Here is a 13977-nt window from a genome sequence, read left to right as displayed (position 1 = left end):
AGATCGTGCGGACTCCCACCAACGCCAGGTTCGACTCCCCCGAGTCGCACGTGGGGGTGGCGTGGCGGCTGAAGAACGAAATCCCCAATTCTCACATACTAGACCAGGTGAACCTCCGGTGCTGGGAGCTGACTGTGCCCAGGACAGCGTTTTCCTGGGGCGGCCTGCGGGGACTTGGGGCGACCCAGGCTCAGTGGGCTCGGGTGGGTTGGCCCCCTGCCTTGCTCTGTCCGCCTGTGGTTAATCCAGGAGTTGCAGGTCCGGGAGAGCTGGTCCTGAGGTCACCTGCGTGCTCCCCTTTGGGGTCCTCCGGCTGCTGCTGACGTCTCCCATTCCCCGCCCCTCTGCTCTTCGCAGTACCGCAATGCCAGCAACCCTCTGATGCACTATGACACCACAGCTGAAGAGATCTTGCAACAGTGTGAGGGTGTGTGTTCCTCTCACCCAGGTGCTGGCAGCCTGGGTGTGCAAACTCTTCACCCTTGAAAACCCAGCTCAAGGGTCCCCTCTCTGTGAAGTGGTTTCTAGAGCAGTTTTCTCTTTCCTTTGTGCCCTCTTGGCCTCGGCCTGTGCCTTAATAACAGAGATGCCTGCTGTGGCTATTTGTTGACCCCCTAATCCAACCCCAGCCCTGAGAAGCAGTTGTGGGTCTAGGACCTGGCAGATGCGGGCCTCTCACCTGGGGGGATCCACACTGCAGAATGTGTCTGGCTCTATGTGGTACAGTTCAGCATCCAGGGGTGGTGACGGCTCAGCGAGCATACTTTCTGTACCTCAGAGGCTCCCTGAGCACCGCTCTCTGCCAGCCCTGTAGGGGCAGCACCTGCTGGGAGGGTGGCTCCTTGGCCTCCTGTTGGAATCCGCTGTTGGCCCGCCAGCTTCATGGGCAGCAGCGTGTCACCTCGGCACTGGGCACCGCCGGCTCAGACTGCCTGCCCACTGCTGGAGCTGACCCCGCAGCTCAGGCCAGAGCCTCTGATGAGTCTGAACTTGGTCGCGTGCCTGGTTGCGGGTGTGTTCACACCCGGGGTCACCCAGAGCCCTGCGCTGGCCTGAGCACGCTCTCGCTCCACCAGGGAAGCTGGACATGCTGGTGGCTTCGGTGGGCACGGGTGGCACCATCACGGGCATTGCCCGGAAGCTGAAGGAGAAGTGTCCCGGGTGCAGAGTGAGTGGCATGGGGGGTTGGCATGGCCCGGGATGGGGCGGGCCTGACTTGCTGGCTTTTTCGCTGTGGCTTCTGCCATGCCTGCGGGTCATGGCGGCTCCTTGGCATCAGCCTGTTCAGAGCCAGAAGCTCCTCCTACCATGTCGGCCCAGGTGGTACCATGGTCCTGGCAGATGTGTGTCTAGGCTGAGGGGGTCCAAGGCAGGGTTCCCCAGTGGAGACCCAGCATCTCCCACCACCAAGACCCACATGGGCCAGGGCTGTGCCCTGAGCCTGTCAGCCCGGGGCTCGGGGAATCAGAAGGCCCTGGGTTGGGCAAGGGTGGTTCTAAGGGTTGGCCCGTCTTCTCTTGGAACAGGACTGCCACGCTCTAGGGAGTAGTGCCTGGAGCTGCCCTTGTCCCCAAAGGCCCTGCTGTCCCCTGCAGGTGTCCTTCCCACAGGAGCCCTGGAAGGTCACTGCGCCCTGGGCCGGATGTGACTTCAGATCAGTCACAGAGCCCTCATCTCCTGGTGCCACCTCCAAGTGGGGCCAGCACACACTGTGGGCCGTGAGCGGTGATGGCCGGCCTGTCCTGGCGATGCTCAGCCCAGCGCCCACCCTGCAGGTCATCGGGGTGGACCCTGAGGGCTCCATCCTTGCCCAGCCCGAGGAGCTGAACCGGACCGAGCAGGTGGCCTACGAGGTGGAGGGCATCGGCTACGACTTCATCCCCACGGTGCTGGACCGCGCGGTAGGCCGTCCTGGGCCAGAGCCTCACCCAGTGCCCAGGATGCTGGGTCCAGGGTGGGCGCCGGCGGGCGGGTAGGAGCCCCTGTGAGGTGGAGAGGGGCTGGAAGCACCCCCGCCCCGCCAGGGCTGGCACCATGGCCACGGTTGCTGGTCATCTGAGGGCCGTCCCACCCAGGTGGTGGACAAGTGGTTCAAGAGCGATGACGAGGAGGCCTTCGCCTTCGCCCGCATGCTGATCGCACAGGAGGGGCTGCTGTGTGGTGAGTGCGGCCCTGGGGGCCGTGGTGGGCAGGGGCCCTGTGGGACATCATGTGGAGAGGCCCAGCAGCTCAGTTTGGCCCCAGGGTGCTTTGAAGACCAACCACGTGCACCCTGAGTCACGTGGCCGCGCCCCTGCTGGGGAGCCTGGGGGCGCAGGGAGGGCTGCACCCCAGCATCTGTTAAGAGAACGTCCAGAGGGTGCCAGGGACAGGGAGCCGTGCTGCCTTCAGAGGGCCAGGCACCAGCCGCAGGGTGTCATCCCGGTCCCTGTGCAGAGGAGGGCCGTGCTGTCTTGCACAGTGGGTAGGACTTCGGGCCCCTCCACCTCCCCATGCTGAGCCCATGGATTCCGCAGAGGCAGCTGTGCACCCTGGCTTGGTGTCGCTGGGACAAACCCCAGGCGCCCCCTGACACTCCATTCAGGGACCCAGAACCCTGGGGCATTGCCTGGCACCGGCCCCCTGTGGCCAGGCAGGATCCCTCTGGTCTGCAGGCCTCTCCCTGGGCACCCAGGAGACTAGATGTGGAAAGGATGGGTCCTCCCGGCGCCGGTGCCTGCCGGCCCTTGGAGAACACATTCACGGACGTGTGCGCTGCTCACACGCACTTGTGCTTGCGTGTGGATGCATACTCGGGCACACACTAGCGAGTCTGACTGAAGGTCCTCCGGCAGGTGGCAGTTCTGGCAGTGCCATGGCCGTGGCCGTGAAGGCCGCCCAGGAGCTGCAGGAGGGTCAGCGCTGCGTGGTCATCCTGCCGGACTCAGTGCGGAACTACATGTAAGGCACCCTGGGCCGAGGTGGCTGTCGCACAGTGTCCCTGAGGGCCCAGGGAAGCGGGTTGGGCCAGCCAGGACAGGGCGGGGCTGGTGTGACCCCCCGGCACGCTGACAGATGACAGTGCAGTGCCCACGGCCCTCCTGCCCACGGCCCTCCTGTCCCAGAGAAGCTAGGGGACAGCTCCAGCCAGGGTCCCCTGGGACTTGTGGTGACACCTGTTTGCCCAGGAGCCTCCTGGGCTCCTAGCCACTGGGTTCTGGACTCAGGGTGCCAGGCTGCCCGGTCCCTCCCCAGGCTGACACCCATGTTCCCAGCCACCGCTGGGGAGCCACCGGGCACCGGCCTCTAAGGTGCGGAGTGGGACGGGCCCAAGCCCCTGCCCTCAGCTGCCCTGCTGGCCAGGCGGCTGCACTGGAGAGCACTCATCTCCCGAGGGCTTGGCCAGCCTGCTGTGTGTGCCAAGGAGCGGGCAGGCAGGGGCCCCGGGCCTGGACTGCAGAAGCCTCAGGAAACGGCCCTGGCCGCCGGCTGCAGCTCCTGGTCGGGCCTCTCCGAGCGTCCTGGCCCCAGTCCCGGCCTCTCCCATGGGCATGAGCCAGGGCAGCTCTGTTGGGCCACGGTGACTCCCCTAGTTCTGCAGGTCCAAGTTCCTGAGTGACAAGTGGATGCTGCAGAAGGGCTTCATGAAGGAGGAGGAGGTCGCGGTGAAGAGGCCCTGGTGAGCGGCAGCGGGGACCCATGTCGGGGACGCAGCCCGCGCCGCCCATGCCCTCACCCACTCTGCCCCGCCCACCTCTCTGCAGGTGGTGGCACCTGCGGGTCCAGGAGCTGAGCCTGTCGGCCCCGCTGACGGTGCTGCCCAGCGTCACCCTGGAGCACACCATCGCCATCCTGCGTGAGAAGGGCTTCGACCAGGCGCCCGTGGTCGACGAGTCCGGGTCAGTGCCGCCCCTTCCCCGGCAGCTCTGTCTGCGGCTGCCTGGAGCTGACCATTCTGCTGTCCCGGGCAGCTTGGGCCCCGGGGTCCACCTCCATATGAGGCCTAGAATCCTGGCCCAGGTCAGCAGCAGGGCTGCGTTAGCTCTGAGCCCCAGACTCTGCCAGAGGTGAGGGACAGGCACCCGAGGGTGTCACCAGGGAGGCCACACCACCTCTGTCCTGGACTCGTGTGCTGCACACTCGCTGGGTTCTGGGGAGCCCCATGCTGGCTGGAACCCTGGGCTGATGCTGCCTCCCCGCCCCGCCCTACTCTGTTCCCCAGGGCCATCCTGGGGATGGTGACCCTCGGCAACATGCTGTCCTCTCTGCTTGCCGGGAAGGTGCAGCCAGCCGACCAGGTCTGCAGGGTGCTCTACAGGCAGTTCAAGCCGGTATGGTGCTGTCCCGCTGGGGCCTGGGCCGCCTCACTCCTGCTGCTGGCACCTGGGTCCCCACCCTGCCTCACCCCTGCTCGACGGCATGCTGGGAAAGGCCAGTGCTGCCTGTGCAGTCCCCAGGCGGGCGGGTGTCTGTGTCCCCTCTCGTGGGCTGGGTAGCACCTGACAGCTGTCCCCAGCAGGCCCGATCTGTGGAAAGGTGGGAGCCACCACGGGTTCTGCCCAAATTAGCAATGAGTCAGACTTTCCCTCACCTCACCGCACACCAATCACCAGTCTCCCTGCATTTCCCGTTCGTGCCCTGACAGGGCCCTCGGTGCCTCTGCTTCCCTGCAGCTGGGGTCCTGTCCTCCTGCTGAGCCGTCTGCCTGGAGGAACCCCAGTTCCCCCAGCCCTGGCCTGGCCGTCAGCACCACTCCCCTCTCTGGTTCACCTGGAGGCGGGGGTGACGAGGCCACAGGGCTCAGCTCACCCAGGCCCTTGGTCCCTCCTGGAGTGGATGCCAAGGCTGAGGGGCCCTGGGATTCTTGGAGACTCACTCCCTGCCGCTGGCAAGGCTGCCCTCTTCCTCCTGGAGGCTATGGCCCACCCCTTCCCACCGTGTCTCTGGAAGTTTCCATCTCTCCTTACTGAGGTGTAACTGTGCGCTGTGACTGTTGAGTGTATGTGTGTGACAGCTTTGACATAAAACATGCGCTCGTGACGAGCCTGGTCCCCCCAAGGCTTCCTCCCTGCCTTGAAGCCTGCGTCCCCCACGGGCAGCGACTGTCCACTGCCTTTTGCTGCGGTCCTGGCATGAGTCTGCGTCTGGGGGTTGTGTCCAGCCCGGGCCCCTGGAGATGCATGGGTGAGGGCTGCCTGGAGCAGGTCCCTGCATCCTGTCTCGCCTTGTGCTCCCCCAGCCACCCGCCTGTGCTGCTGGCCTTGCCCTGACAGTCATGCACGGCAGTGGGACAGCAGCGGGACAGCAGTGGGAACTCACAGGGGCGTGTTCAGGGCTCGTCCTGCCCACGGTCACCCGAGCTTCTTATGGCACTGTGGCCTCCATGTCTCCCATCCAGTCTACCTGCTGCCCGGCTGCTTTCCGCAGAGGGCCTGGCGGCGGAGGCTGCAGTGACACAGCTCCCTTGTAGGTCCACCTGACAGACACGCTGGGCACGCTGTCGCACATCCTGGAGATGGACCACTTCGCCCTGGTGGTGCACCAGCAGATCCAGTGTGAGTGACGGTTACGTGCACTGGGTTCTTCCTGGGGACAGGGCCCTGCCGTGGCTACAGCTAGGCCGGCATCCCCCAGGGAGCGGGGATGGGAGGCACCAACCTCCTGCCCCGGGCAGGGCTGCTCCTCTGGGGGGCCCAGGCCCAGGTGTTCTGGACCGAGGCCCTGGGTGACAGCAGTCTGAAGTGTCCTGCGAGAGCTGTGATGGTGCCACCCGCGGCACCACCCACAGATCGTCAGGCCACTGCACCGGCCTGGCCTGGTGCCCACTCCCTGCTGCTCACAGGCTTTGTAACCACAGCTGTCGAGCCCACCCTTGGGTGTCGGCTGGCGGGGAGAGTTCTGTCCCAGTGAGGGGAGGAGCACAGGTGTCCATCCCTGGCCCAGGGCCACTCCGGGGCAGTCCCGTAACCCTCTCCGTCCTTGGCTCTACAGCACGGGACCAGCCCCGGGCAGGCGTGGTGGGGGGGCCCGCAGGTACGTACCCCTCGGAAAGGGCACGCAGGTCTCCGCTCTGGTGGGGCGCCCGTGTCTCCAGTCTGCTGGGCCAGGTGGTCACCGAGTGCAGAGATGCAGTGTCAGCAAAAGGCACAGAGCCTCAAGGCCAAGTCCGCCCTGGCTCCGCCCCTCCCGTCGTCCCGGCCTCGTCCTGCCACAGGGCTGAGGCCTCCGAACTCAGTGTCTTCACAAGTTGTGATCCAAAATACGGTGACTACCGCCGAGCGCCCCCGGCAGAAAGGCAGCTCGTGAGAACCCGGCGCCAGGTTCCCGTCTGCCTCGTCCCGGCTCCTCCCAGGGTCACGGTGGCTGTGGCAGGGAGAGGTTTTGAACCCATGGGGGACATCGAGGCAGCCACGAGCGTTCACTGGATGCTCTGCCAGACAGCGGGTGGTTGCTGTCCGTCCCAACTGTGCAGGCTCCCTGTGCGCTGCCGTGAACTGCGTGTGGCCTGCGGCTCTGTGGCTTAGGCACCCTGGGGAGGAGGCCTAGCCCTGGGGCAGCTGGGGCCCCGCCTGCGAAGGGCCTGGGTGCACACGGCCACCCTCCCTCTGTGTCTGGCGCCTTTCACAGCGCCCCACTTCCTCCACAGACCACAGCCATGGCGAGCCCAGCGCGCGGCAGATGGTGTTCGGGGTCGTCACTGCCATTGACCTGCTCAACTTCGTGGCCGCCCGGGAGCAGGACAGGAAGTGACCGCTGAAGCCCCGAGGCCCACTCTGCCCGTCCGCCCTCCACACGAAGCGGGCACCTGGGGTGTCCAGGATGGGGCCGGTGGGCTCAGTCCCCTTCCCAACGCTGGCTTCTGAAACAGACTTGCTTGTATCAGCCTCAAGGGGCTTTTCTTTAAGGTGACTTCCTGTACAATATTTCACCAAGGGGATGTTGAGAGAGGACTTGGGCCCATGCCTATAATCTCAGCTATTGGAAAGGCTGAGGCAGGAGGATTCCAAGTTCCAGGTCAGCCTGGGAAATAGACTGAGACTGTCTCAAAATAAAAAACAAAAAGGCCGGGTGTACCTCCATGGTAAAATGCTCTGGGTGTGATCCCCGGTAGCTCCCCAACCCTCCAAAAAAGAAGGTGGCCAGGTGGGGTAAACACACAGAGAAGGACAGAGAGAACAGACGGCACCCGAGCAGGTTCCACAATGGGGGATGACAGAAAGGGGCTCAGCGAGCCGGGACCAGCTCGGTGCCTGTCCTTGGGCTGTGCTGTCCCTGACGCGGAGTGGGCAGAGTGGCTCTGCATGTGGATTGTCACCCAGGTGAAGGCCACGTGACCTGATACCAAGAGTGCCACAGCGGACAGTACTGGAGTGTAGCACACACAGAATGCCACACAGGCACACCTGGCCTTCACTGGAGGAGACGAGGCCCACCCCACCAGCCCCTGACCCTGTAACCTCGCTCCCCAGCTGGTTTCTGCCTGAGTTTGCTGTTCTGGGCATTTCCTATAAACAGAGTCACAACCTGCACCCTGGGTGTGGCTGTCTCCCTCCGCAGGACCTGTTTGTGTCAGTACCTCATTCCTGCCCTTGGCCAGTCTGTGGAATGAACGTACACGTTTGGTTTTTCCCTCTGGCCACTGGTGCCCACCACCCTTTGGCTGCTGAGGACACCTTGCGTCTGTCCTGGCTTCCTGTGGTTTCCATTGGCATCTCCCTGGGTATTACTGCTGCTCACGGCGCACCTTCGGGAAAGTTCTCAGTTGGGGTGCTGAGGTGTAAGGATTCTTCACATATTCTGGGGATTTGCGAGGACTTGTGTCCCGCTCATAAGTTCTCTACACTTTCTCTGGTGTTTTGTTTTTCGGTACTGGGGATTGAACTTGGGACCTTGCACTTGTGAGTCAGGCAACGAACCACTGAGCTAAATCTCCCGCCCCCTCTTCAGGTTCTTGACAGTGTTCTCTGAAGCACAAGTTTTAATTTGTGCAAAGTCAAAACCTGACCCCTTTTATCCTAGCTGCCCTTGCTTTCCAGCTTGAGCTGATGTCCTAGAAACACACCCGGGTCTGCAGATTCAGCCCACTGATCCACTGGAATTACTCTGTGCACTGCTTTGAGTCACACCACACTGCTGTGCAGACCTGAGGCACACGCCTGGGCGCTGTCTGTCGAGGTTTCGCTCCCCACTGAGTGGCTCTGTCCCCGCTGCAGAAGCCTGGGCAAGTTCCAGGCACTCTGAGCTCTCCTGCGTGCTGGTCTTGCATGGTTTCAAACACCACAGCTTTGCAGGGTGTTTTGAAATTGGCAGGTGTGAGTCTCCAGCTCTTCTTTTTCAATACTGCCAGGTGTGGGGACATCTGCCTGTGATCCCAGCACTCGGGAGGCTGAAGCAGGAGGATCACCGTGAGTTGTAGGCCAGCCTGGAAAACAGTGAGCTCACGTTCCAGGCACCCTGTCTCAAAAAAACAAAAAGAGTAAAAGCCCCCACCAGCCAAACCAGGCCCCAAGAGCTATATCCCTGAGGGGCTCATTTTATTTGAGAATTTATTTGGCCGAGGGTGGAGAATTCTTAAAAACCCATTTCCAGTGGGACTGTGGGGGGCCATAGAGTGACATGGGGCGGCGGGCTCTGCTCCTGGAGCCATGATGGTGGGATCTGAGCATGGGAGGTGCAGGCTTTGCTGCCCCCAACCAGGCTGCCTGGCTGCCAGCTGCACAGCCAGGGCCTTCCTAACCAGAGCGGGCTGAAGCACAGGTCTGGGCGCTGGCCAGGCTGGCTCCTCCCAAGGCTGCAAGGGAGGAGGTGTTTGGGACCTCCTAGCCCTCCCGCCACTCTGGCCTTGCTGGCTGGGCCAGACATCTGACCAGAATCTCCCTCTTCATCTGTATCTAAACTACTCTTTTTGGCTTTTTAAGACAGGATCTCACTGTGTAGCTCAGGGTGGCCTCAAACTTGCAGGAATCCTCCTGCCTCAGCTTCCCAAGTGCTGGGATTTCAGGCATGTGCCGCCATGCCCAGCTAGCCTGGCCTTTTTAATTTGTAAACTACTCCTTTTTACGAGGCACCCCAACATATGAGCGTCCCTTCCACAGAGCAGCCTTATGGTATCAGGGCTTGGGAGACTGACAAGCCTTGTATCCTAACCTTGTTTGATCTGGACTTGAATCGGCCTGGCACAGGTCCATCAGGACTCTGAGGCAAGCTGTCCCAAAGCTAAGTTTACAAATCAGAGGCGAGCTCCCTGGCACAGGTGTTTACAGCCATCCTAGGCACAACCAGACCCTGCCCAGCAGCGTGGGTCACTGATGGGGGTACCGTCCTCCCTGTATTTCTCATCCTGTTTGTCCCTTCCTAGCGGGCACTGCTGTGTGGCACCCTCTGTGTGAGCAGTGAGGGCCCCAGCCTGGCCCCGTCTGGCCCACAGTGGCCTCTGCAGGAGCAGCCGCCTGGTGCCCAGGGCCTACTCAGTGCATGAGGTGCCCTGCTCCCCTAATGATGAGAGACCCGGCCCCAGGGCATCTCTCCGCAGTCCTGATGGGTGACCCTCTGTACAAAGGCACTCATGGCTGTGGCAGATGCTTCTGTAAGGAGGGGCCGGCCAGCCTGCAGTCCTGCTCTCTGGGCATCTTAGCAACGGCCCCTGGGGTGGGGCAGGCCGTCCCTGGGCACTCATGGGCTCTGCACACAGGCTGCCACCAGAGGAAAGGCCATGGCCCTGACAAGAGCAGCGGAGGAGCAGCGGCAGCTGTTGGGCTGTTGGCAGGGCGGAGGCAAGGTGGGGCAGGCAGCTGCAGGGACCGAACACCAGCACTGCTCCGGCTGGTCCAAGTCAGGGCCAGGAGACCGGAAATGCGACCACCTTGGACCCAGCCCTCCAGGAAACTGCACTTCAGGGTCTCAGGAGGGTAGAGTCTGGGATGAATGGAAGGGGCCAGTGGCTGGGCAGGGGCAGAGGATGCCCCTGAGCACGGCAGCGGGAGAGTCAGGCACAGGACGGGGAGCCTCAGGGAGGGGAGGGCGGGACTCACAGTGGGCCCCACTGGCAGGGCGCACACAGGCGTGAAGCCTCAAGGTTGTAGCGTTGGAGCCAGGTGAGCTGGCGCACACCTGTGATCCCAGCACCAGGGACGCTGAGGCAGGAGATCGCTGCAGGTTCAAGGTCAGCCTCGGCTACACAGCGAGTTCAAGACCAGGCTAAACTGCATAGTGAGGCCCTGTCTCCAACACAACACAACACATCACAGGTTGCTGGAACACAGCAGAGGCTGCAGAGATGCCACAACTACACTGAACTATTTGACCGCTGACAAAGGAGCCAAAAACACACTGGAAGAAAGACAGCCTCTTTTATAAAAACTAAACCAAACCTGGTTGTCCACATGCGAAAGACTGAATCTAGACGCGTATCTCTCACCGCACAGTGAATTAAACTCCAAATGGATTAGAGACCTAAATGCTAGCTCAGCAACACTAACCCTGCTGGAAGACAAGATGGGTGAAACTCTCGAAGCCATGGGCACAGACAAGGGCTTTCTACACAGAGCCTGTTATACAGGACACAGTTCTGAGAATCAACATTAGGATCCTATCAAATTAAAAACCTTCCGGACTGGGATGGAGCTAGTGGTTCCACCACCTGCCTCCAAGTGCAAGGTCCCAAGTTAGATCCCCGGTACCAAAAAAACAACACAAATACATTCTTTTGGGTGGGGGATTTAGCTCAGTAGTTCTGCCACTTGCCTCGCAAGTGCAAGGACCTGAATTCGATCCCTGGTACCAATAAATAATAAAATAAAATAAAATAAAAATGTTTCTGCACGGCAAAAGAAACAATCAAGAGTGAAGAGACCGCCTACAGAATGGGGAAAACAATGCCAGCCATTCTTCCGACAGAGGACTAATACCTAGTTCTATAAAGAATTCTAAAAAACCAGACTGAAATGAAAAGACACCTCCCCCGTGGGGAGGCTGCCGTCCACCCTTCCAACCCTGACACGCGGCTGTGGGCTAACGCCAGCAGGGCAGCGGGGCTCTTCTCCATCCCAGCCGTGCCCGCATCATGAGGGGACAGAGAGATGAGCCACACAGAGGCAGAGCAGCTCTGCAGCAACATGGGCAGTGGCAGGGGCACCCCGGTCCTGGCAGCTGCTGGCAGCCTCACCGCGTGGTGTAGGCCCCCTTCCAGCAGGACGCCGGGGCCCCAAGGGACTTAACTTCTGGTCACAGCCAGGCCAAAGCCTCACCCAGGCCGGGCACACCCGCAGGGCAGGGCTCTGGGAACCAGCGCTCCGGGCCGGGGCTGGGGCCTCAGCAGGAGGTGGGAGCCCTGATGATGGATGCCCCACCCCAAAGAAAACCAACCTCTGGCCCAGCTTCCCTCCCCGCCTCACGCCCTTTAGCTCGTGTGCAAAGCCAGCGCCCTGGCCTCAGGACCAGGTCGCACCATGCACTCAGGTGGCCCCGGGGACCCTGCTCCACACACACCTATTTGAAGGACTCGTTTCGCTACCCCACTTGTCACGGCGCTGTTTCATGAAGGCAGGAAGCAGCTGACCTATGAGATCCGAGCTGTTCTCGAGGTCAGACAGCCACAGCTGCAAAGCCCCGGAGAGAAATACCACAGAAGGCCGAAGTCCTGCCGTGGTGTAGGGGAGGCGGTGGCTCCGGCATCACCCAACGTGGCCTGGGGGCTCCCGGAGGTGCTCCCCCACCCGGGCAGTAAAGACCGTGCGGCATGGCTGAGGCGGACTGGGCGCACCCATATCCCGGGGACAGGACCCACCCAGCCAGGAGGACCAAGGGCAGCCTCTCCCAGGTCAGCAGCGGCCTCCTGAGGAGAAACTCGGAGGACCCGGCAAGCTGGCCACAGCCACAGCTGGAAGAAGTGGACATCCATGGTGCTGGGGACACCACCTGAGCCAAATTCAGCCGTGTGCCCACAGAGGGGGGTCCTTCCCGGGCACGAGGGCCGCCTGCCTGGTCTCCGCTGTTCTACCCCAAACACCCGCACTCGACCGTCACGAGCCATCCACTTCTCAGAAGCAACGCCTCCACCAAACCAGACCCGCGGATGCTGCCACAGCCAGGATAACGCAGTCACACCCGGTGGGCATGGGGGTGACAGCCTCTGCCATGCTTCCTGCCACCCTGTGGTGACGCTGCATAGCACGGCAGGCCCTCCGGCTGGGCCCTCCTCACCCCAGTGACAGATGAGCCTCGATCCCACCTCAAGAGCCCTCGGCCCCGCTCCCACAGGACAGCTCCTCCAACACGGCTGCCATGGCCGACAGCACAGGACAAAGCTCAGTGACCACAAGCACAGTGCTTTAAAAGGGACCCGATCTCCCACAGAGCACTTTCTAAAAATGTCTAAGCAACTAAAGCCAACACTGCCACGTGAACGACCCTTTCAAACAGGCTGGGCCAGGGGCCGGGGATTTAGCTCAGCGGCACTGTGCCTGCCTCGGAGGTGCAAGGTTCAGGGTTCGATTCCCAGTACAGAGAATAAAAAACCAGGCTGGGACAGAGAACTCCTCCTTCATATTCCCGCTCCATTCCTGATTTATAGGTGGCTTAAAGTCTTGAGTTCACTCAAGCAACAAGATGAACGATGAGGTCCCCGGCATGAGATGGAGCCTGCTACAGGCCAGCAGCACGAAGAGTTCCAGCTGTGCGCAGGGGCCGGGCCTTGGGGACGGGCGCTGAGGGAGGAGAGGCCCCACAGGCTGGCTGCTTCGATGCCTCAGCCCCAGGGCTGCACACTTCCCCGCATCGGTGGCAGGGAGAGCCCGGTCTCCAGAAGGACATGACACGCTCTGACTTCTGCCTGTGCCCACAGGGTGGGGACACTGCATACCCACACGGACTCCCGCTTGCCAGGGTCTGCTTGGCCGTTACCCACCTACTCATCCATCTGAAGGGGCAGACAGACCTTGGCACCCATGCACACCGTTTCACAGCTGCGGGGAAGGAACTCTCCTCCCACACCCGAAGCAGGGCCTGAGGCCCCGTGTACATCCATTCCACACCGGCCTCACCTCTGGCCTGGAGGTGAGGACACAATGACGGATCCAAGCACCTCCCCTCAAACATGCCCTCGTCGTTCACTCCAGCTCACCTGGGTTCCAGCCGCACCTTTGGCCCGGGCTGCACTGTGCCCCTGCCATCTGCCTCTAGCAGGGACGGCTGCTGGGTGGTGGCATCCTGAGACCTGGACACCTCCAGGACGGTGGGGTCTGCCTTACCTTTCTTCCCATTACTGCCAAAGTAATCAGGTTTATGGAAAAGTACAACCAAAAAGCCTGCCTGGGAGTTTGTGCTGGTAGCCACGGTGCACAATGTGAGAAGCCCTGAAGATGCACGGGTCGGGACGGCCCTGTCACACACAGCGCCTCACGATCTGACGTCTGCTCACAGTGGAAAGCAGCTCTGGGTGACTTGAGCTTTACAAAATAAAACATCCGTAAGGCATGTTTCTATTTTTAATTTTTTTGCTTTGATAAATCAGTTGCTTCACAAAAATCCTTTTAAGGACAACAATCCAAGAAAACATTGTTACAGTATTCACATTTTAAAGATTGTCAGTTTCAAAGATGGAACTTAACTAGAAAAGGCAGATTTCTGAGTCAGTCCTGTCACTAGCTGCAGAGCGGCCCACGAGAGCAGTGTCCCCGCTTCCTCACCCAGAGGGCTGGGGACCCCATTGGCTCCAGAGCCAGCCCCGGGGCCCCGCCGTGCTGGACAGATGGACGGACGCAAAACCAGGAGGGCCGAGTGGACAGCAGGGGAGGCAGCGCAGGCAGTGGTCTCGGGACACACAGGCAAGGCGCCGTGCGGGGGCTGGGATCAAATGGCGCCCGCGTGGAAAACGGCCAACGGAAAACGGAGTGCACGCAGGCCGCGCTTCCATCTCCCCACAGGGCCAGGCACAGGCGCTTCTGCCCCGCACGCAGACGCCAAGCAGGCGGAGCAGCAGCCACGCTCGCGGGCCGCGGC

General features: G+C 61.7%; 1 protein-coding gene across 1 annotated transcript in view; it reads left to right on the top strand.

Annotated features, from left to right (window-relative positions):
* Positions 1-7503, top strand: part of Cbs (cystathionine beta-synthase) — a 12799-nt gene extending 5296 nt beyond the window's left edge. The window contains exons 5-16 of the mRNA XM_010636506.3: positions 3-107; positions 358-427; positions 1077-1168; positions 1776-1901; positions 2076-2160; positions 2835-2940; positions 3581-3658; positions 3744-3878; positions 4202-4310; positions 5450-5534; positions 5971-6012; positions 6626-7503. Of these exons, the coding sequence (XP_010634808.1) occupies positions 3-107; positions 358-427; positions 1077-1168; positions 1776-1901; positions 2076-2160; positions 2835-2940; positions 3581-3658; positions 3744-3878; positions 4202-4310; positions 5450-5534; positions 5971-6012; positions 6626-6729 (1137 nt within the window). The 3' untranslated portion in view covers positions 6730-7503. The remainder of the gene's footprint in view (positions 1-2; positions 108-357; positions 428-1076; positions 1169-1775; positions 1902-2075; positions 2161-2834; positions 2941-3580; positions 3659-3743; positions 3879-4201; positions 4311-5449; positions 5535-5970; positions 6013-6625) is intronic.
* The last annotated feature ends 6474 nt before the right edge of the window (positions 7504-13977 follow it).

The sequence above is a fragment of the Fukomys damarensis genome, unplaced genomic scaffold (genome assembly GCF_012274545.1).
Source record: "Fukomys damarensis isolate Sample0158 unplaced genomic scaffold, DMR_v1.0_HiC HiC_scaffold_24, whole genome shotgun sequence".
Classification (NCBI taxonomy): Eukaryota; Metazoa; Chordata; class Mammalia; order Rodentia; family Bathyergidae; genus Fukomys; species Fukomys damarensis.
This window is presented reverse-complemented; position numbering and strand designations above follow the sequence as displayed.